Here is a 24754-nt window from a genome sequence, read left to right on the forward strand (position 1 = left end):
GAGTAATAGATAGACAGATAGATAATAAAATAAAATAATAAATAGACAGATATACAAAGAAAGAGGAAGATAGTGATAGATAGATAGATAGATAGTAAGAGAGAGAGAGAGAGAGAGAGAGAGAGAGAGAGAGAGAGAGAGAGAGAGTTGAGAGAGAGAGAGAGAGAGAGAGAGAGAGAGAGAGAGAGAGAGAGAGAGAGAGAGAGAGAGATAATGAGAGGAAGAGAGAGAGAGAGAGAGATAGAAAGATAAAAAGAAGGAAAATAGAGAGGCTAAATAAACATAGGGCTGTGAAGTCTAAAAATGTTTAAGGCTTAAAATTTGTTTCCTTAAAATCTTTTATTATATTTACTTTTTTTTAATAAAATAAGAATAATTATTGATATTAATATAAAGTTTGATGTTAAGTGTAATGATTGAAACCAAAAATTGTATATAAAACTATACCTAGTAAATGATATTTTTAGTATTTTTAATATTTTAGAAACCCTTGCAACTGAGATTTAAAGTTTTGTGTAAAGCTAGATTTTACTGGATTTTTATGTTTACAAAATGCAGCTATTTCAAAGTTGACTGATTAGTGACGGTTACGTTAGATTTTACAAGAACATATGTATTGTGTAATGACTATCATACTTCTATAAGAGTAAGTTGTCTGTGAATCTGTCTGTCTGTACCGAAGTATCTCGCTAATTGTTGTGTCGAAATGATTCTCCTTTACAGTGTAGCTTTTCATGGGTCCTGGATTTAAAACTATTTACATTTTCATAACAGATGAACATATAAACAAAAATATAACAATACTACATTATACTTTAAACAAAAAAGGTCTTAAGTGTTGTAGAAGATTGGATTTATAGAGCAGCTGTACAACTCAAGAAAACAATTTGATTATACTAACATAAAATGTTAGTGAAAACGTTTTCAAATTAACTGAAATTAAAAGACAAAAACGCGTAAAATATTTGTCAAATTGTAATTGTTGATACTGGAAAATTCAGGTTTGGATTATAGGCTTAAGAAGTTTGATAAACATAAATAGACAAAAACAATATTATAAATTTACTAGAAATGACTAAGAAAGGATTGTTTAGTGGATAGTTAGTAACTTATTATAGCCAATAGTAAGATTTGGGTTCTAGTGATAATCCACAATAAGCATGGTATTATCTTCTTAGGATTTTTTAAAAAATTATTTAGGGGAAAAAATGTTTATTCTTACTACAGCTAATACTAATAGAGTGAAGAACAATAGAGTTAAAATAAAAAATCTCTTTGTTTTAATTACAGAAAAATTTGAATTAATTATTTAGGCAATTTACTCTTAATATGTTTAGGATAATGTTGTAATAATCTTTTTTTCTCGTATTCATTCGAAACCGATTAATATACGGTGGATTAGAACCGATTCTCATCCATACGAAAATATTATGTCTAGCATCGTATTATATCCAGTTTTCTACGAATATAAAATGTACAATCATAAGATTAAAACCATTATTTGGTCCATACCTTCGGCATCTACATGGATATACAAGTTTAGTATAAATAAGAAAGATAATTAAATTGTAAAGTCAATTCCTTGGGATAATAGAGATTTCTATACATGAAGGGCAATGTAGCTTATTTGCTAAAATATCTTACTCAAGCTAAATTTCTTATATTAAAAATCTAAATAGTGCTTTTCGTCTAATCTTATAAATGATTTACTGTTTATGTTATCTCTTAAACTATTTTGTCACTGAATTTTACAAACATCTTTAAAATGTGTTATTACTAAAGAGTTTAACCCGAAATTACCAGTTTTAAACTTTACTCTTCAGCTATTAACCTAGTTTTTAAATATCTTTGAAAGAAAACGTTTACAGTTGACTTACTATATAATATAAAATGTTTTTACTCTTTTGACATCGAATAATGCACAATTATTTAATCAAAGGCGCAGCAATTACAATCTAACAAGATTTTTGGATAATATAAGACTAGTCATATTTGGATTTTTACACTAATTTTAGACTTTTAGTACATTTTATCTTGTATTTTAAATGATAAATCAATTTTTAAGCAATGACTGATTTTCCTTAAATCAGTCAAGGAACGTAAGTCATTTAATTAATAATTCTTACATTTTTTTGGTATATAAACCGTCAATTAAAGCAATTTACATCTTTGGATTTTTTTAATCGACAAATATATATTTTTAGAGAATCTAATTGTAGAGTGGCTGCATTTTAAATATATATTTATCTGTTAAATGTAAACTTAAAATCTTAAAACCGTTCTGTTATTATAGTTATAAATTAGTGTTTTTTTATCATATTAATGGCAGTTTGATATCAGCAAAGCACTTGACTACATTATGATAATACGCTTTTTTATACAAGGAAGGAAATAGACAAAAATTCTTTAAAAGTCATAATGATATTGAAATTACTGGCGGCTACGACCCTAGAGGCCTCTTGTGGCACGTTAAATGTTTTTTTTTAAAAATAATACTTAACCTTTCTATGTTGCGCTCAAGTCTCTACGTAAAATTTTTTTGTTGTGATTTCTCTTGGAAGGGTGGTGGTTAGATCTTTTCATGAAAATACCCTTTCTCGAATTTCATTCTTCTGCTAACCTAAAAAGTTACTTTAGGGGCCTAGAAATACATGTACAAAATTTCAGCTCTCTATCTCTACTGGCGACCTAGCGCCCGGCAGGTAAAATATCAACAGATAACGGTAGCACGGCGGTTTTAACAATATCTCAGTAATGTGCAGGTTTTAAGCTCTTCTGCATATTTTAATTTAAACACATAAGGCCAAAGATATTATATCCAAAAAATCTTTTGTCAAAGTCTACTCTACACCTAGCGCCAGTCAGTTTTCTAAAATCATGCATTTTATACCTGTGAAAATAGAAATTCCCAGCGCTAGGTGAAGAGTAGACTTTGACAAAAGATTTTTGGGATATTATATCTTTGGCCTTATGTGTTTAATTTGAAATATGCAGAACACCTAAATTCATCTTCCAAGCCATTCTCTAAGCATTTTAATTTTTTTTATTAAATAACGGGATTTCAAAACTGCCCTTTGAAAAGGCCTAAAAAATATCTTTTTTTGTCACTTTTTTCACTGCTTATAATTACAACTTATTAAGATATTATGATCAGTTAAAAAAAAATCGGCGCCTCCAGCACCAAAACCGGCAAAAAATGGCAGTTAAACTTCTGTGCCCCTGCTTGCCCCCCTCTTCGGCCAACAGTAGTTAACTCAAGAAGTAAAAGAGATATCAACACACAGAAAAAAAACTTTTTTAACATAACCTAACAGATTTTAATGTAATGTTTACAGATTTCTTTTTGGGACTTTCCTTCTAGGGGCTTGTGGAGCAAAAGACCCCCCAAAACACTAAAAATATGAGTTCTGAGCTTATTTTTAAAGATATCAACCTGATTTTTTTTGTAAACTTTGTTAACATAACCAAACTCAGTAACATTTACAGATTTCATTTTGGGACTTTCCTTCTAGGGGCTTGTTTGGCAAAAGACCCTAAAAATATGAGTTCTGGACTTATTTTAAAGATATCAACCTAATTTTTTTTTAGAAAACTTTTCCACATAACCAAACTCAGCAACCTATACAGATTCATTTTTGGACTTTCCTTCCAGGAGCTAGTGGAGCAAAAGACACTCAAAACAAAAAAAAATGAGTTCTGAGCTTACTTTTAAAGATATCAACCTGATTTTTTTTTGTAAACTTTGTTAACATAACCAAACTCAGTAATGTTTACAAATTTCATTTTTGGACTTTCCTTCTAGGGACTTGTTTGGCAAAAGACCCCCAAAAACTAAAAATATGAGTTCTGGACTTATTTTAATTCTAGGGACTAGTGGAGCTAAAGACCCCCCAAAACACAAAAAATATGAGTTCTGAGCTTATATTTGAAAATATCAACCTGATTTTATTAAAGAAAACTTTTTTAACATAACCGAACTCAGTAATGTTTAAAGATTGTTGTGGAGCAAAAGACCCCCCCCCCATATTTTAGTGTTTTGATGAAATCTGTACATATTACTGAGTTTGGTTATGTTAAAAAAGTTTTCATTAAAAAAATCAGGTTGATATTTTTTAATATAAGCTCAGAACTCATATCTTTATGTTTAGGGGGGTCTTTTCCTCCACAAGCCCTTCAAAGGAAAGTCCCAAAATGAAATGTGTAATGGTTACTTAGTTCAGTTTTATTTCAAAAGTTTTCTTTCAAAAAAATCAGGTTGATATCTTTAAAAATAAGCTCAGAACTTATATTTTTGTGTTTTGGGTGTCTTTTGCTCCACTAGCCCCTGGAAGGAAAGTCCCAAAATGAATCTGTATAGGTTGCTGAGTTTGGTTATGTGGAAAAGTTTTCTCAAAAAAATTAGGTTGATATCTTTAAAAATAAATCCAGAACGCATATTTTTAGTTTTGGGGGTCTTTTGCCAAACAAGCCCCTAGAAGGAAAGTCCCAAAATGAAATCTGTAAATGTTACTGAGTTTGGTTATGTTAACAAAGTTTACAAAAAAAATCAGGTTGATATCTTTAAAAATAAGCTCAGAACTCATATTTTTAGTGTTTTGGGGGGTCTTTTGCTCCACAAGCCCCTAGAAGGAAAGTCCCAAAAAGAAATCTGTAAACATTACATTACAATCTGTTAGGTTATGTTAAAAAAGTTTTCTTTCTGTGTGTTGATATCTCTTTTACTTCTTGAGTTAACTACTGTTGGCCGAAGAGGGGGGCAAGCAGGGGCACAAAAGTTTAACTGCCAGTTTTTGCCGGTTTTGGTGCTGGAGGCGCCGATTTTTTTTAACTGAGCATAATATCTTAATAAGTTGTAATTATAAGCAGTGAAAAAAGTGACAAAAAAAGATATTTTTTAGGCCTTTTCAAAAGGCAGTTTTGAAATCCCGTTATTTAATAAAAAATAAAAAAAATCCCCAAAGAATGGCTTGGAAGATGAATTTAGGTGTTCTGCATATTTCAAATTAAACACATAAGGCCAAAGATATAATATCCCAAAAATCTTTTGTCAAAGTCTACTCTACACCTAGCGCTGGCGATTTCTATTTTCACAGGTATAAAATGCATGATTTTAGAAAACTGACTGGCGCTAGGTGTAGAGTAGACTTTGACAAAAGATTTTTTGGATATAATATCTTTGGCCTTATGTGTTTAAATTGAAATATGCAGAAGAGCTTAAAACCTGCACATTACTGAGATATTGTTAAAACCGCCGTGCTACCGTTATCTGTTGATATTTTACCTGCCTGGCGCTAGGTCGCCAGTAGAGATAGAGAGCTGAAATTTTGTACATGTATTTCTAGGCCCCTAAAGTAACTTTTTAGGTTAGCAGAAGAATGAAATTCGAGAAAGGGTATTTTCATGAAAAGATCTAGTGGTGGTACCCTGCTCCAAAACTAATTATAAACCTTCTCGGGACCTATGAGAATTAAGTTACTCTGTGAAGGAGAACCCAATCGGCTCAGCGGTTAGCGAGATCCTTCGGTAAAAACAAACAGACAGACAAACATAGTCATACATCCTGTTAGTTTATTATAAGGATATATGATTTGAAATTAAATACATAAACTAATTCATAAAGTAAAATTATGTAAATAATCCAGCTATGATAGTAAGGTTTTTAGTTGATTCAGATTTTAATAATTACTGAACCGATTGATTTCTCCATTAAAAGGAAGCTTCACATGAATTTCAGGCTATTTTATTTATATTAAGTTTTTGGATGGTTTTTGGCTGTTTTCTGCTATAATCTAGATCCTAGGGGCGCATCTGCAAGTAAAAATATAAAGTTACAAGATATTTTAATTTCATTTTATGATTGCATTTATGCTTTAATAATTTATTCTCTTAATGGAACTATTGATATAAAAGTAGAGAAAAAAAACTCAACTATTTTACGATTTAACATTGATTATCATTGATTATACTTTTAAATTCGAAATAAAGATTAAGCGCAATTCTGTTTTTGAAAGTACGAAACACTCAATATTACCTTGTTAATAACTTTTTCCTTTATAAATATCTAATTTATGTTGATTAGCTAAAATTGTTAAATTTTGCATAAAAATTCAAATGGCTCTTATATTTTAAAAACTGAAATAACAAACAATAAAAATATTTCAACACTAACAGATTTAAAAGATTTTACAGAGAAACCTTTTCAGGGGCGTCCAAGCTTTTTATTTTGGATGGGGTAAATTTTTTTTTAAGGGGGGGGGACAATTCGGTTTTGGGGGGGTAAAATTGCGCGCGAAGCGCGCCGCAAATTTTTTTTACCCCCCCCAAAATTTTTACCCCGGGGGTAAAATTTGCTTGGGGGGGAGTAATTACCCCCCCTGAAATCTGTTGGCAGGGGTAAAATTTGTTTACCCCCCCCAAAATTTCCCCCCGGGGGTAAAATTTTTTGGGGGGGTAAGTTAAATTTTATCAAAAATTTAGTATTGAAAATGAGCGCGAAGCGCGCAATAATTTTTTTTGTTAGAGATTTTCTATTTTGGGGGGTTATTTACCCCCCCAAAATTGTTAGGGGGGGTAAATACCCCCTCCTTAATGGGGGGGGTAAAACGAAAAAAATTTTGGGGGTGCCGTAGGCACCCCCAAATTCGTTTGGGGGGGGGGGTAATCGCCCCATTACCCCCCCCCCTTGGACGCCTATGAACCTTTTGATAATTTTTTTTCTCCAATTTCTAAATTAGAAGAAAAATGTACAACTCTGGGAGATAAAGAAACAAAGAAGACAACAACTGTAGAAGCGAAGCTGAAAAAGCATAAACAATTTTGAATACAGATTGAAAATGATTTTTTGAACAGTTGGGTTGGTGAAGGGTCCGGGATCTCGATTAAGATGTTTTGATGAAGATAAAAAAAGTCCATCTACAGATTATGACGTCATACGATAAAATAGCCAATGAGAGGCCAGTATAAATAACAGTGGAGGGACTTTAATCATCTTCTGTTTTAATTCAACACAGCATAGCTAACTATAAGTGTAGATAAAACTAAATTGTACGCCCACAACCGTAGGACTGGTTTAGGTAATTATGAGTAAGCTTCAGCCGTGAGTTTACAGAAAAGCTAAAATCCTCCTCTCCATATTTTTAAAATAAATTTGAAAAAAATGGGTTCTATTTTTTCTTATGCCTAACTCGTGCGGGGAGTAGGGGCTCCTAACCTTACGAGGTACTCCGTGCCTTACCTAACTTGACCTAAAGCAATAAACATTAAACAAACAAACGAAAAAACACCTCCCCTTCTTCTATTATTTCCAATTTATTTTTAAAAGATAATGAGAGTGGGGTTATTTTTAAGGAATAATGCCAATTATCAATTCATTACTAGCGCATTGAGCTCATGACAAATATTTCCCTCTACTTTGCATATCAATACATGAGAACTTAAGGAAAAACACAAAATAAAATTATAGATTAGCCACGTTGCAAAAAAATTGCAAATATCTGTTGATAAGCAAAATTTGTGTAGATTTTAGGATTTTACAATTTCTGTAAAAGAATGTGTATTTTTAGTGGATTATAGCCGCTCAGTAATTTACTTCATTTATTGTAGTAAATTTATTTGCATTCTTCCTCAAAGGGACTTGTTTAACAGCGAAACCCCCATTATTTTGAACAAAATTGGTAATAAGCTAAAAGAGGGGGGGGGGTGGTAGTTCATTCGTTTGTTTATTACTGTAGACCAGGTTAGGATAGTTTATATTGGGTATTGGGGAATCCTGCAGGGTTAGGCTTAATAAAAATTAACTCCCTTTATTGCCAATTTATTTTAAATTAAGGGGTAGTTTCAATGCTTGACAGCTACCTTTGGGGAAATTAAATAAAAAGAAAGAGGGGGGAGGGAGAGAGAGAGAGAAAGATTGAGATGGAGAGAAAGAGAGAGAGAGAGAGAGATAGGGAGAAAGAGAGAGAGAGAGAGAGAGAGGGAGAGAGAGAGAGAGAGAGAGAGACAGAGAGAGAGAGATAAAGGGGAAAGGAGAGAGAAAAAATAATAAAAATAATTATACATCAATGGATATTTTCAACCTTGTTTTCCTCTTTGCCGTCAACAATAAATATTTCTAATTGATTTTATTTCAACTTTTTTCTTTTATCTTTTTTACATCAATTAACTTTTATTTCTATAATATCACGTTATTTACCGGGAGGGATAGGACAATGCTTGTATTTTAATTCCCTCTTATTTAGTTCCTCACTTTAGTGGATTGAATATTTCTATTTTGACCTCCCTAAAAAATTATACATCGCTATAATCTACTGTCCATCGCCAAGGACATTCAAGCTTTTTTATTTGGAGGGGGAGTAAGAAATCAAAAATATTTTTTTTTTTTTTTTTTTTTTTTGGGGGGGGGGGTCTTTATATCATATAGGCAAGGACTTCCAAGCTTTTTTTTATTTAATAAAGGGGGGGGGGGGGTTGTCACCCCTTTACCCCCCCTCTTTTGGACATCCATGTCTATCGCTTCGCCCCTCTGCATTGTGAAGAAAAAATGTGCAGCGCAGTAAGGCAATGTTTAGAGGAAAAAAGGTTTTTATTCAGATGCCATATCTCTTATCTAGACTATTTTTCCCGCTAACCCGCTAATCATTTCCATTATTTAATTAATTAATCCTTTTATTTAGAATTGTACTGTCAAAATTGCTTATAATAAATGTCTGAGATATCTGTGGAAATAATTATACAGTGTGTTTTTTTTATGAGAACTTTTTTGAAAGCAATTTTACCCCACTTATAGTTATCAGAATTTAATGATTAATGGCTTATTTTCTTCGTTTTTTATAACCATTTATAGAACATTAAAAAAATATTTCAGTTTTTATTTAAAAAGTAGAGTAAAAAAAAATTCAAAACATACATAAGTGTCAACATCTAAAAATGATTTTAGCGCACTTTTCTCATGCTCAAATCTTCTACCCTTTGCAAGAATGGCTGCAAAACGCTTCAAACGATACAGATGGGGACATGTACTAGAACATATCAAAAAGGACTACTGAAAATCCAATTTTTTTCTTGCAAAAGGTAGAAGATTTGAGCTTAAGAAAAATGCGCTAAAACCTTTTTAGATGTTAGGGATATTAGGTTAAGTAACAACCAATTAGACAACCAACCCTTTCATTGTACAACCTTTGTCCTACCTCTGCATGGTAATGAGTTGCGCCTGTTTGTGAGCCAAGGTATTCTCCCTATTATCACCACAGTATCACGTTTCAGACCATTTTTGGCATCTCTAGTATGAGTCAGTGTGGATAAGACTTGAACCCGACACCTTCCCAACAGCAAGCCGACATGCATACTACAAGCTAATGTCGCGAGTTAAAACAATGCACCAGTTCTCAGCTGAAAAAATCCCGCAAACTTATCATACAAAAAAACTGGGATAGATTCAATTAGCTTAGAGGAAATAATATAAAAATTTATTTTTATTTATGAAGTGTAGTTATATAGGGAAATGATAGTTATAAGACACACGTATACCAAATCAAACTTGTAGATTATATGTAGATTTGATAGAATTTGTTTATTGTAAATACTTTGCATTTGTTATATGTTGTCTTTTAGTACAGCTAAATTTTCTTAAACAGCAAATTAGTTTCATCTATCTCTCTATCTATCTATCTATCTATCTATCTATCTATCTATCTATCTATCTATCTATCTATCTATCTATCTATCTATCTATCTATCTATCTATCTATCTATCTATCTATCTATCTATCTATCTATCTATCTATCTATCTATCTATCTATCTATTTATTTATTTATTTATCTATCTATCTATCTATCTATCTATCTATCTATCTATCTATCTATCTATCTATCTATCTATCTATCTATCTATCTATCTATCTATCTATCTATCTATCTATCTATCTATCTATCTATCTATCTATCTATCTATCTATCTATCTATCTATCTATCTATCTATCTATCTATCTATCTATCTATCTATCTATCTATCTATCTATCTATCTATCTATCTATCTATCTATCTATCTATCTATCTATCTATCTATCTATCTATCTATCTATCTATCTATCTATCTATTTATTTATTTATCTATCTATCTATCTATCTATCTATCTATCTATCTTTCTATTTATCTATCTATCTATCTATCTATCTTTCTATCTATCTATCTATCTATCTATCTATCTATCTATCTATCTATCTATTTATTTATCTATCTCTCTATCTATCTTTTTTTCTTTCTATGTATTTATACTAAATTATATCTATCTAAAATTTATATATACATATAACTAAAGTACATACATCGTATTACTTTTAAGCTAAAGTTTCAATATCTGTTCACTTACTTCTTCATCTCAATGTCACAAACTTTCATTTATCTCCAGCAATAAGCATAACATCTGATTTTAAGCCGTTTTAAAGATCTTATTGGCCACACCCAACAAAGTAGATTTTTTTTGTTTTTTTGTTGTTGACACTCCAACATTTTTGCGGAATGTTCTGAAATGAAAAGAATTTCCTTGTAATTTAAACAAAAAAGAAGAGGAACAATTTTGTCCAGAAGCAGCGCAGCAAAGAACAATCTGCATGGCTGATAAAGTAACAGTGATTCACTAGGGGGGTGTGAGACCATTTGGGAAGGAAAAAAAGGAGAAGGGTTGCCGACCCAATTTCAATTTTAGGGGGGGGGGGGAGGCAACACCCCTATACATCCACTTGTATGCGTAACAAGGATAAAAACATCTATTAAAATATAAAGCCTTGGTCTATTGTGGCCTTTTATATGTATCGAAAATGATTACAAAATATATGATAAAATACATCATTTATTATGTAACAAGGATGACAACATCCATAAAATCGAAGCTCTGAAACGGTAGGACAAAATAGTATTAACACTTGTAGAGTGTCAGAACTGAATAATCAAAATAAAAATGTAAAAGAGTCGAAGCAAATTGTGTAAGTAAGTTTTTTGAAAATTGCTTGGTGCAGGATAATGTTAAAGGACATACTTACATTTTTAGGACTTGATTATAGAGTTGCTTCGCTTATAATATTGTACTTTGCTGTCCCAGGAATCAGTATACCAAAAATCAGATCAATCGGATAATTAGATCACATAAAAATTTGTTGTTAAAAAAGTGAAAAATCAAAAAAGCTATCAGTTACGTACGGACTGATCCTAATTATAGAAAAGCTTCGCTTTTAAAAATTAGGTAGAGATCAAGCATAACCTATAAACATTTTAGAAAACCCTAGAAAAAGGACATAATATTATTTGAGAAGCTTCGCTATAAAAAGAATTCAAAGCATTCTTTCAACTAATTTATTTATAAAAAGGTGCTAAATTGAAGATTAATTACGTTTTATAAAAAATATAAATACTAGCATTTAATTGATATCATAGAAAACAAGGGTGACAACATTCATAAACACTTGTATAGTGTCAGAACTGAATAATCAGAATATAAATGAATAATAGTCAAAGCAAAATTGTGAGTAAATTTGTTAAAAACTTCTTGATACAGGATAGTGTTTATGGACATACTTACATTTTTAGGACTTGATTATAGAGTTGCTTTGCTTATAATATTGTACTTTGTTGTCCCATGAATCAGTTTACCAAAAATCAGATCATTCGGATAATAGGATGACACAAAAATTCGTTTTAAAAAAAAGTAAAAAATCAACATGTTTAAAATAAACGTACGGACATTCTGGTAATGATTATAGAGTTGCAACGCTTTCTAAATCGTACCTAACTAATACAGGAATGCAAAGTTTGAAATCGATAGGACAATTCTAACCCTAATCATAGAAAAGCTTCTCTTTTTAAAATATTAAAATTTGTCCTTGACATTTTCTAATTAAATTATAATTTGACTATGATAATTGCAATAAGGTCATAATTTCTAGGATATAATTAAAAGGTGAAAATATAAGTATCAGGTATCTTTACAATTGTACACCAAATAATGGATATAGAATATACGTGGATTTAATTTAGGTTCCTAACATGGACCTTATTTATTGGTCTGATCGCTCATTCAGCAGAATGGGATGGGCTAGGAGAAATGGATAGAGGGTACCGTTATTTTAGCCAACTGCGATAATCACTGTATTAGATTACATGAAAATCTGGTGCAACATGCAATAATTGATAATAATTTTGTTAATTTGTGGTACTACGTAGGTATATCTGAAATTCTAAGACTTTTAGTATGGAATTTTTAAGACTTTCATTAGAATTTACAATTTGCATAGTTTTAAAGTAAATATTTTGATTTATGAGTTAAACCTCTGTAACATATTTAAATGTACAGTTTTAGTTTTACACAAATTAAGAAATTGGTATTAAATGATATCTGAAAATAAATGACAAATGTTTTTTATTTTTTATGTAAAGTCATTAACTATCCATCGTAATTGCCCTTTCAAATATAATCTTCACTAGCGGCTTCGCCCCTAGCCGATGCTGTGAGTATTGGTGCAAAAAATAGGGACATGATTCCAGTGACGTAATATTTTTCTTTCCCGAAAAAGGGAAGGGGGGAAGAAAATCTCTTCAAAAGAGATGGGGAAAACCCCCTTTTCTCCCATCTCTTTTTTTCTTCCCCCTTCCCTTTTTCGGGAAGGAAAAATATGACGTCACTGGAATCATGTCCCCATTTTTTGCACCAATACTCACAGCATCCCCTAGCCTCTAGGGGCTTTGCCCCAAGAGGTAATTAAAAAACATTAGGTACGTGCCTAAAAAAATTATGTGAGTATCGAAATATTTACATCTTCTATTACCTACCCAGCCGAAAAAATTGCGAATGGATCGCAAATTTTCGCGAAGAAATTGCCAATTCGGAAAATTCGTAAAATTCTTTTTTTTTAAATAAAAAAATTGGGAAGGTTTTTTTTTATTTTTGGGGTGGTTGGGGGTGTCTCACCCCCCAAGAAAATAGGCTAAAACCACCACAGGACCAGTAGGTATATTCCCTGAACACTAGTAAAATGTAGGTTTTTTAGCCAAAAAGATGAATACTCAGGAAATTCGACCTGTTATCATTTATTTATACCTAAATAGAGAGCCCCATGTTTTTATTTAAATAATAAGTGCATAGCCTAATTTTTTTCACATTTTTTATATTTTATACCTAATAAAACCCTCTATTTTCCAAAAATCTAACATCATTTCAACAAGTTTTATTCATTTATTTTATATGAAGTTCTTTTAAATCCACAATAATATTTGTTTTGTATAGAAATACATTTAATAAACTAATATGGCATTCAAAATTTAAAAAAAATTTCAAAGTATATGAAGATTTCAACTAAATTATAATAGCAATTCAGATCTTCATACTGGAATAGGTCACTAGGACAAACAAACATTAACACTTACAGAATAATCATAATATATATAAATGTCTAAAAGTTGAAACAAAATTGACGTAAGGACATTCTAGTAACAACATTACAGTTGCTACGGTTTCTAATTTATACCTACCAAAGCTAAACTACTACAGGAATCACCATGGAAAGTTTGAAATCGATAAGACAATTCTAACATATCTAAATTAACGGGAAAAAGCTTTGGACGGACCGACCCTAATTATAGAAAAGTTTCACTTTTAATAAACACATCAATTTAAATTTATAATTCATAATTACAAATATGTTTTACAATAATTACAAAGACAGGTTGGTTCCTTCACATTTATAAAATCTAAGCCTTCCTTTGCACCAGATTTTACAAGCTTAATTTTCACTATATCTTGGCAATTCTTGTCTTCTTCCACAAGCTACACAAATTATTTTTCGAGCTTTTAAATGATCTATTGCAAAATATGGTAGTTTGATATTAATGAATCAATCACACCAAGTATGAATTTTATTACTAATAAGCTTCCCGGATTTTTCATTTTTTGACTCGTGGATTTTTTTTTTATAAATTACTTATGTTAAAAACATGAATTTATACCTTTTTCCAAGAAAAAAATATACTCAAGTTCGAATGCAGTTTATTTTTTAGGCTATGCACTTATGATTTAAACAGAGACGTGGGGCCCTCTATATAGGTATAAATAATTGATATCAGGTCGAATTTCCAGAGTATTCTTCTTTTTGACTAAAAAACCTATATTTTACTAGTGTGAAGAGTAGAATCCGATCTGTTCAGTGGTTACCGAGATCTTAAGGGACGGACGGACAGACAGACACCATTATACTTTGTATTATAGATTGTTGTTTGTAATACCACTTTGTGACATTGGGATATTTATTTAAGAATAGTCCCTAATGTTTTATAATAACGTTTTCTTATTCGTTGGCCTAACAACTTTGGGAACTTTTATTTGTTTGGTTGGCTGATTTATTTTATTTTATAAATCTATTGGTCTTATCCCTTTAGATCCCTGAATTTGTTTACATTACAGGCAGACGGACAGATCCAGTTATAGATTAGCTAGTTATTTTCATTAAAAAAAAGGTTAATTGAATTCAATAATGGATTTTTAGGGTTGATAATATGTTACATAAAAAAATCCTATAAAAGCTATACTGTAGTTTATAAGGCCATAAAAATATGCAGATATTTGGGTGTTTTTCAAGTATATGTTAAAACTGGAAATATTCTTTATTTTTGTTTCTACGTTGTACACGTTGGTTACACAGGCCCAACTATTACAGATTAACGTTTGTTTGTTATTGTTTTGTTTATTGAGAATTTTCTACGTATTTCTGGCATCATAATATTTGTTCTAACATATTCCCACATTTTCTCAGTAATTTTATGCGCATTTATTAATTTCTTTGTGCGTAGCTGCTCTAATAAACGTTATGTCTCCTAAATAATATTTGTTTGTTTGTATTAATCTAGCGGCTACGCCCCTAGAGCCTCTAGGGGTACTTAAGGTTGGAGGGGGAAAAGTCGACCCTCCTCCCCTATTTTCAAAGTCATGACTGTATCATCAGGTCCATCAACTAAGGTGCGCCATGTCTTCTTGTTGTATTAGATAGTATCAATCAATAGAAAACTATATGTCACGATGTTGTCCAGACTCGAACCCAGCACCTCCCCGACACAGCTTTTTAACATGTTACATATTACGCTGATGACTCGGGTTTAATTAATAGGGTTTATTAGGTAGTAACTATAACATTTTTATAGCACATTATAAGATAAGGAACAAAGTTGGAAGCTTTGTTGGGGTATAGTCCCTTTCGTGACAACGCACCTTAAGGGGCGATTCTTCGTATTTTTCACAGTAGCTTTTCTCCTATTTCTAGCCCCTGCGGGGCAAATTGCCTATTAATGTTGGGCAATCACCTAACCCAATATAACCTAACCTAACTTAAAATAACCTATAAAAATCCATTTTAAAAATACGACGAATCGCCCCTTAAAGGGCGTAGCCACGAAAGGGACTATTCCCCTTTATTCTTATCTATTCTTGTTCAATAATATTTACTTTTTCTTTTCCTGTTTTTTTTATATTTAGATTATTCAATTTAAAAATGATTTAAATTTACTCTGTTCAGTTGAAAAGTTCAATTAAATTAAAATATTTATCTAAAGATTTCGATTTTTATCTAATTTTTAACCAAATTCTTTATATTTTGCTAGCGGATGTGCTCCTAGCCTCTTGAGAAATAGCTAAATACAATACTAGTTCATGACCGCTCTCTATTATTAAAACTTCGTCCCAAAAAACTTCTAGGGAACTTTTTGTAGAATTGATTTTATTTTTTGATTTGTGTAGAAACTTACAAAATTTCAGCATAGTCTGAAATCGATACCTAAATTAACGATAACAGCTATCTGTTGCGTAAGGATGGAAGTACAAACCCTAACGATGGAAGAAATTCACTGCGCGTATAATATACATCTGTTTTCTTTTTTCGCAATCATGAGCCTTTGGATCTTTTGGTCAAACAATGCCAAATAAATATTTTCCTATCCGATGACAAATGTACTGAATACATACTACAAATCTTTATAATTATGATTTTACTCCACCAACTACAAGTAATCAGAATTGTCCGAAATGTTAAGTTTTGATAAAATTTTTCGATACAGTTAAATGTTGTTTTAAAAATGATGGAGTATTTAAGGATTAAGGGACAAATCATGCGAAGTTTTAGTGTTTAAATTTAATTAGTTATTAAAACAGAAATAAAATGCTGTTATAATGACGTCATAGAAAAGTTGGTGTTATTCCTCAAAGAACCCCTCCTCCCCCTGATATATATATTTTTAAAATTAAATTGTAAACATGGGGGTAGGTTCCATTTTCATTTTCTATATGTTGGTTAGGTTATAGTTAGTATAGGCCCCCCACCTCCCTATCTAATTTTTAATTTATTTCAGAAATAAAGAGGGATTCTCTGCTCTCTAGGCACTTTGAGTGAAGGCACTGGTTACATGATTGTAGAAATATTAGTTACCCAAAAATTTTATTTTTTGTGTATATTTCTCAGTCAAAATTAATTTCGATAGAAGATGCTGTGAGTATTGGTGCAAAAAATATGACGTAACAAAAAAATTAGGATCAAGTCAAGCTGAGTATGCCAATAGCCTGTTTTGGCACACGCTACTTGACTTGGGGGAATATTGGCATACTCTACTTGACTAGGGGGAATATTGGCACACTCTGCTTTACTTGGCGTAATATTGGCATACTCTGCTTTACTTGTCAGGTTATGCTTTACCTAAAATTTAGAAATAATTTATGTATATATAATAGCGGCTCCACCCCCGCACCACCCCCCTAGATGTCTCTAAGGGCATTTGAGGGAAGGAGAGAGCTGAAAATCTTCTTTACATTTAAGTTTTTAAAAGAAAAACTATTGTAACAAAATCATCAAAGGATCAATAAGAAGCTTCATTGAAAGAAGAACCATAACAGTCCATCGATTAGTGAGATCTTTTATTTTGAAATCTTAATGGTTTTAGGCTAATTTTCGTAACTTTTCTACTACTTGGAATAGAGAGCTCCAAGATGCTAGGGACGCAACTGCTAGTTTATATATTTTACGTACATAAAGTAGTAAATTTGTAGGTTGAATTATTGAATGTAATATAAATTGGAATAGTTATTTTTCGCATCGTATTATAAACGGCTATAGAATGTACAATTCGGCACCTCGGGGCTAAAAAACTAGTTTTAATCTTATGACTGTACATTTTTATATTCGTAGAAAGCTGGATATAATACGATGCTAGACATAGTTTTTTCGTATGGATGAGAACCGGTTCCTATCCACCGGATTCGAATGAATACGAGAAAATATGTTAAATTCATTTCTTTTGTCATGCTGCTTTGTTTGATTAACTATTGGCATACTATGCTTTGCTTGATGAAATATTGGCATACTATGTTTTACTTGGGGGAATATTGGCATACTCTACTTGACTAGGGGGAATATTGGCACGCTCTTTTTTACTTGTTGCCATTGGCACACTCTGCTTGACTTGATCCAAAAATTAGCCAATGAGAGGCCGTTATTGACCAATGGTAAATTTATGGTGGACTCTCATTGGCTAATTTTTTTTGTTACGTCATATTTTTTGCACCAATACTCACAGCATCTCGATAGAATCAAAGTTACATATATAAATTGTGACATAAATGGATATATTATTACTTTGTTTGATGTTACACAAGATTTTCATCTTTTTTAATAAAGTGAAAATCATAGCTGGCTAAAATAACAATACCCCCTATCCACCTCTTTTACTCCCTCCCTTTCCCTTCTACTGGATGAACGAACTGACTAATTTTCCCCCGTATTTTGTATATATATTATCCCTTAACACTGGCTACACGTATTTTTTTCTTGCTGCTAAGTGTTTTAATGGAATTTACTAGCATCAGCAAAAAGTCCAAAATTATTTTTAATATGCGGTTGTCAGGCAATGCGGCAATTTTTCAAATTAACAGCTATTTTCAAAAGCATAACTTTTCTACAGTAATTTCTATTCTGCGGTCCATCTGTATTTTTTTATCGGATCGTTAATTTATATTTGTCCTAAAACTACATAGTTTCCCTAGCACTAGTTTCAACTCTATTCTTCTTATATTAAAAGTAATGAGGGAGTAGAATTTGGTGCACTATTTAAAGTAGATTAAATAGTAAGTCAAATTTTCATTTTCGAATTAATTTTAGAACACCTGATATCATAAATATCATTTATATTTTGCCCGATTTTGTGATAAACCATACAAACTAGACTGATCATTATCGTAACTTCAGACAATGCAAGCAATGGTGGACCTTGGTGAACAAATTCTTGAAAATATATGAAGCAGCGGTTTCCCTCAATTATTTTGGTTTGGACAGCTATATAGATTATAGAAAAAACGGCTGTTTAATTGTTTTTAGTGGTTCACAAATTTAGCGGCTTGATTAAAGTAAATGAATAGAGGGGGCATGAGCTATAAAGCTCTACCCACCGGGAGGGGACTCTCTGACGACTTTCAATTGGGTCTTTGAATATCAGCCAATAGCGTAAATGTAAACACAGCCGAGTTGCTACAAAAAAAAAACAGAAAGCACTTTTCTAGCAGATGACAGTTTTCCACCACTTGGGCGAGGTAGAAAACTGGACCATACAGCCATAATTATACATTTATTGCGGCTCGAACAGGTTTATTGTCAAAAGGCTGATATATTAGCCTTATATCTATATTATTTGTACAATAAGCAGTTTTTTTGAATTGCAGCTTTTCATTAAATTTTTATATCTACAGATACAGCTGAAAAATTAATTATTTTTCTTCTAACTCTATTACAGGACTATTAAGCATCAAGCTTTTTAAGCAATACTATATAATATTTTCCTCTAAGATATTTTGGGAGTAAATTTGAAACATTAAAAAATTGTGATATATTAATTCAAAAAAGTTGAAATTTTTTTATTCAAAACTGTTTTTACATATACGAAATATAACAATCATAAATCTAATCATTGACAAATAAAAATAAATATTGATTTCCATTGTAGCTAAATCTACAAGCAAAACTGTTTATTGTTTATTGCAGTAACCAACACTATTGATAGCTTCCTCAGTCCTGTTCTTATCTAAATAAAATTTTGATTAATAGGAATGAATAAATTTAAAGAGTTAGATTAATGAAATTACATTAAAAACTAAACTGATAGTTGCATGAAGAGCATTGCAAGCATAAGTTACAAAAATACCGTCTAAAATATGGTCCTACGACAAACGCAGGAGTCCCAAACGTCGGAGTGGACAAACGCAGGAGTGGATACTTAATCTAGCCTAACCTATTTTAAACCTTTTTTAGGTTTTTTAAATGCCTAACACCTGCAGGGGGCTTATTTGTATATTTATATCTTAACCTAACCTAACCTGTATAGAAATTCCTAATTAAATTCATATTTCACACTCCTGCGTTTGTCCACTCCGACGTTTGTGACTCCTGCGTTTGACCTGGAACCTAAAATATGAAACTTTGTATTACAATAAATATTGAATAATTAGGCGGCCACTAAAAGTCCTGGATGCTGTTTTTGTGAAAATATAACTTGCATATATCATAGAAATATGCTTTTTTTGAGACTTGATATTTTTTAAACTACGTGGCAGAAATTTGGTATTCTTTCATATATTTTACATATGCCCCATTGATGCAGTTTTAATAATTGAACAGGAAAAAATGTGTAGTTAAGTAAATTCAAGTTTAAATGCATTTCGTGCAACTACCCCTTTAAGTTTAGTTTTGCCATAGTAAATAATATCTATTTCTTGTAATGATTTATAGAGAACTAGCGGCTATGCCCCTAAAGGCCTCTAGGGGCACCCTAGTTACAGGGAGTGGAAGTCGAAGTCGCTCTCCATCATTTTAAATTTTATTTTTTAAAAGTAAAACATTTTTTTGGATGGGGAGTCACTTTTTCTATAGACAAATTCTCTTTGAATGCTAGTGCCACACTCCCTAAAAATAGTTAAAAACCTTCCCAGGATTTATGAGAATCTACATTGTAAAAGAGCTCAGCTGTTAGCAATATTCTTTGGTACACACAGAAAAACATCCTGTTACTTTTTTAAGGATAATGTTCAAAGATAATGATTAAAATCATAGGATTGTTATAATTAAAAAGGATTTTTATTCTTGTTTTTAGAAATCAAATGGTTTTTCAAATATTGAACAACCAGTCTTACATTTGAGGGGAAAATGAAATAAACTACAAAGAGTACTAACCAATTTTTACACTAATTCTGCAAACTTTAGAGTTGACATTATATTGCCAGGCAAGACATTTTTTCCTGCTCTCACACTCATTCCTGCACTTTTCTTCGGTTTTTGTGCCACCATAAAAAAGGCCTCTGAGAACAACTCTTTCATTCATAAGAGAACAAGTTGGTGCATTTTCTAGAATAACATTTACTATAATTTCAAATGAGTTTAAAAAGATATAAAATTAATTAAATTATTAAAATGTTCGTAATGCTATGTAGCTATTGATACAATATTGATTTTTTCCATATGTCCCAATGATAGTCCCCCATAAGTAAAACTCATAAGTAGGACATAATAATGGATATAGAATACGTGGATATATTGACAGGGGAAAATCTATTGTCAATTTAGGTAGCTAATATGGACCTCATTTATTGGTCAGTTTGTTCATCTAGAAAGAGGAGAAGAAATTGGGGGAATGAAGTTCGATGGGAGATATCGTTTTAGTAGCCAGCTGCTAGTATCACTTACTTTAGTAAATGAAAATCTGGTACAACATCCAAGTAATAATATATCAATTGACATCAGTCATTTAATTTAGCTAAAGATTAGCCCTGCTTTATCTATAACTAGCGGCTACGCCCCTAGAGGCCTCTAGGGTCACTTTAGTAGGGGGGAGGCGAAATTGATAACCCAATTTCTTATTTTAGATTTTAAAAGAAAAATTTTAAAAAAAATTTGGGGGGATGAAATTTTTTTTTTGGGGGGGGAGGGTGCCGTGCCTCCCCCATCATTTTTAATTTTAGTTAAAAACTAAAAAATAAAATTTTTTGGTGGGGGTATTTTTAATTTTGGGGGGGTTAGCGAGATCCTTCGGTACAGACACACACACAGACAGACACACAGACAAACATCCTGTTACTTTAGTATAAGGATACAAAGTTTCTTGATGTCTGTCTGTCTGTCCTTCCCTTAAGATCTCGGTAACCACTGAACCGATCGGATTCTACTCTTCAGGGAATATACCTACTGGTCCTGGGGTGGTTTTAGGCTATTTTCTTGGGGGGTGGGAACGGGACAACCCCCAACACCCCAACCCCCCCCCAAAAAAAGCTGAAGATTTCCTTGGTCCTTTTTTTTTGTTGTTGATGATTTCCTTGGTCCTTTTACGAATTTTGCCTTAATTTTTTTTAACACCTCTTGGGGCAAAACCCCTAGAGGCTAGGGGCAAAGCCGCTAGTTCAGATAAAAGTAATACAAATCTAAAACAATTTAAGATTTTATCTCCAATTTTTAAAAGCGAAGCTTTTCTATAATTAGGGTCGGTCCGTCCGTCCGTACGTCCGTCACGGATAGCTTTTTTGTTAATTTAGACATGTTTGAATTGTCCTATCGATTTCAAATTTTGCATGGTGATTCATTTAGTAGTTAGGTACGATTTAGAAAGCGTAGCAACTCTATAATCATTACCAAAATGTCCGTACGTCCATTTTAAACATGTTGATTTTTTTACTTTTTTAAATAGCTTTTTTCGTTGATTTAGGCATGTTAGAATTGTCCTATCGATTTCAAATTTTGCATGGTGATTCCTGTAATAGTTTGGTACAAGTCAGAAAGCGTAGCAACTGTATAATCATTACCAGAATGTCTGTACGTCCATTTTAAACATGTTAATTTTTTTACATTTTTAACAACAAATTTGTATTTGACCTAATTATCCGATTGGTCTGATTTTTGGTATACTGATTCCTGGGACAACAAAGTACAATATTATAAGCGAAGCAACTCTATAATCAAGTTTTAAAAATGTAAGTATGTCCATAATCATTATCCTGTATCAAGCAGTTTTTTAACAAATTTACTTACAATCTTGCTTTGACTCTTATACATTTGCATTCTGATTATTCAGTTCTGACATTATACAAATGTTAATGTCCGTTTGTCGTACCGTTTCAGAGCTTCGCTTTTATGGATGTTGTCATCCTTGTTTTTTCATTTATAGAGAAGATATACATACAACTAGGGCAATTAAAGTATTATACTGTGGTATATGCTCAGTAATAAGTCTCCATTCTTAAGTATGGCTTACTTACTACCTAATCCTTGCTTGGTCATGTCAGGTGTCTAACTTTTAACATTTAAAGACAAAAGATAGTTTATATAAAAATATTTTTTGTGCTGGTTATTTAGACCCCCAGAACTGTAAATAAGTCCTATTTTACCTATCTGTAGATATTTTAAAAATGAAGTTTTATTTGTTTACTTGACGAAGACCAAACTGCATAACTTTTGTGTCACTTTTGATTCCTGTGACGTCAAATAATGAGGAAAATAAGAGGAGAAGTGGGAAAGAAAACCCCTAAAAAGGAGATGGAAAATATGAAAAAAAGTGGTGCAAAAGTTATGCAGTTTGGTCTTCGTCGTTTATCTGCTAGAAGAACAATTTACCTGATGGTCTTCCATGATTTATGCAATGACTGATGCCATAATTAACACCTTTGTTTTTCTTTGCTGACACAACATGCATCCAACATCTTTTACCTCTGAGAAACTCCCAGGCCAGACATTTTCTTTCTTTCTCACATGATAACTAAAAAACAATGGATAAGTGACTTTAAAACATTTTTAGGTTGCCATCTCATGAGTGCATTATGAAGAAAAAGTTAGATATTTTTTAAAGGTATGAATATATTATAGGATAGATGTCAATCAGTTAGGAGATAGGTCAATGAACTGTAAATAATTTTCTCGTATTCATTCGAATCCGGTGGATAGGAACCGGTTCTCATCCATACAAAAAAACAGTGTCTAGCATCGTATTATATCCAGCTTTCTACGAATATAAAAATGTACAATCATGAGTTAAAACCAGTTTTTTTAGCCCATGCCTTCGGCACCTCGGGGCTAAAAAAAACTGATTTTAATCGTATAATTGTACATTCTATGTATATCTGCGGAAAGCTGTTTATAATACGATGCGAGAAATAACTATTCTTTCATTTGTTGGCTTACAATTGTTTGGTATGATGTTTACTATTTTTTTTTCACAATGTACAAACTTATATAGTGTCTAAATTTTAGACAAACAATTCTAAACTAAAAAGAGATAATTTTGTTTATCATAATTGGAATAACATTCATATTGTGTTTAAGTTTCTAACTCTAACCAAAGCAGAAAAAATAAATTAGGATACTCACCTTACATACTTCCAATGTAGATGCAGCCACAGGTCTCACTTTTTTGGTTTGGAATGATCTATCACTATACACACAGGGCTGATCTTCATTTTCAATAACTATAATATAAAAGTAAGGTTTTACCCTATTATATAAAGTAATAAGCCAGCTGCTGAACCGATATGGTTCTCCTTCACAGTAAAGCTTCTTAAAGGTCCTGGCTATTTCAATTTTACAAATAACTCTGGGTATGGTTTTAGGCAATTTTTCTGCCCTTCGATTAAGGAGTCACTTAGATGCTGGGGTCGAAACCGCTAGTTTTGATTAAACTAAAAGATTGAGTCATACTATTAAGGGTAAAACCATACATCTCCTATGATAAAATGATTCAAAATTGAAAAAAATATTTCTAAGAGGATATTACCGAAAAATAACGTAGCATGACAAAGTGTCTCAAAAATCAACCATGTGACGTCATAAAATTAAGTGATTAACCATCTCTTTTTTATGAGCTTTCTCTCCCACTTCTTTCCTCATCTCTCTCAGCGTCAAATGGCTGATTTTTGAGACGCTTTGTCTCACTACAAAATAATCAAATATATGGAAAGATTACCTGTTGGAAGTGTTGTTGTTAAAAGAATTGTTGTGGTTTCAGTTGTAGTTGTGGCAGTTGTTGTACTTGCTGTTGATTCTAATAAAGTTGTTAATTTAAATATTTAGAATTATTTTTTGGCTAGGGCTAGTTGAGAATGACCTTCATAATAACACTGTGTTTATGCATGCCAGTCTGTTTATTGGTCTGCATAGCTATCTACCAATTGATAGATATACATTTTAGATAGTGTCAGAAAGAAATGCTAATAAAATATAGAAATATAGATCTGCTAAGAAAATGACAAGAAAGTTTTCAAGAAGGTAAATCTATTAAAATATTAAGTCATCAAATTAATGAATTAATTATGACGCGGTGTCAAGCAGAAATTCGAACTTATCACCTTCATAACGGTATGCAGATGCGCTACGTGTTGATTCAAGGTCGCAGGTTTTTAATAAGTAATGTTTACCTTGGGCCAAGACTGGCATAATTACTGTTAAAGCACTCAAGATTAATATCATGTTCTGTAAAATATTTATATTTTTAAACATCAAAAATATATATAATGAAAACAAATCTTTAATTTCTAAATCAAAGTATAGAAGTGGGGCAATCTAACTATTAAACTATAAAACAGAATACAAACTAATAAATTGTTAATTTGCAAATTAGAATTTAAAGGCACTCACAGGTGTTTTACTTATGACTTTGAAACTTTCTTAAATACCATTTATATTCAAACTTAAACAATTTCTGCAT

The 24754-nt window shown here is 31.7% G+C and overlaps 1 protein-coding gene across 1 annotated transcript; it reads right to left on the reverse strand.

The window, feature by feature from the left end:
• Positions 1–18999: 18999 nt before the first annotated feature.
• LOC145327876 (uncharacterized) lies at positions 19000–24515 on the reverse strand. Its single transcript, XM_080171408.1, has 6 exons — positions 24465–24515; positions 24014–24091; positions 23422–23519; positions 22672–22813; positions 20245–20415; positions 19000–19099 (listed from the first exon to the last, which is right to left on the reverse strand). Exons 1-6 carry the CDS (start codon positions 24481–24483, stop codon positions 19044–19046), a joined length of 564 nt encoding a protein of 187 aa, XP_080027534.1. The 5' UTR covers positions 24484–24515; the 3' UTR covers positions 19000–19043.
• Between the last annotated feature and the right edge of the window lie 239 nt (positions 24516–24754).

This window comes from Acartia tonsa, chromosome 9, assembly GCF_053477335.1.
Source record: "Acartia tonsa isolate MP-2025a chromosome 9, ASM5347733v1, whole genome shotgun sequence".
Classification (NCBI taxonomy): Eukaryota; Metazoa; Arthropoda; class Copepoda; order Calanoida; family Acartiidae; genus Acartia; species Acartia tonsa.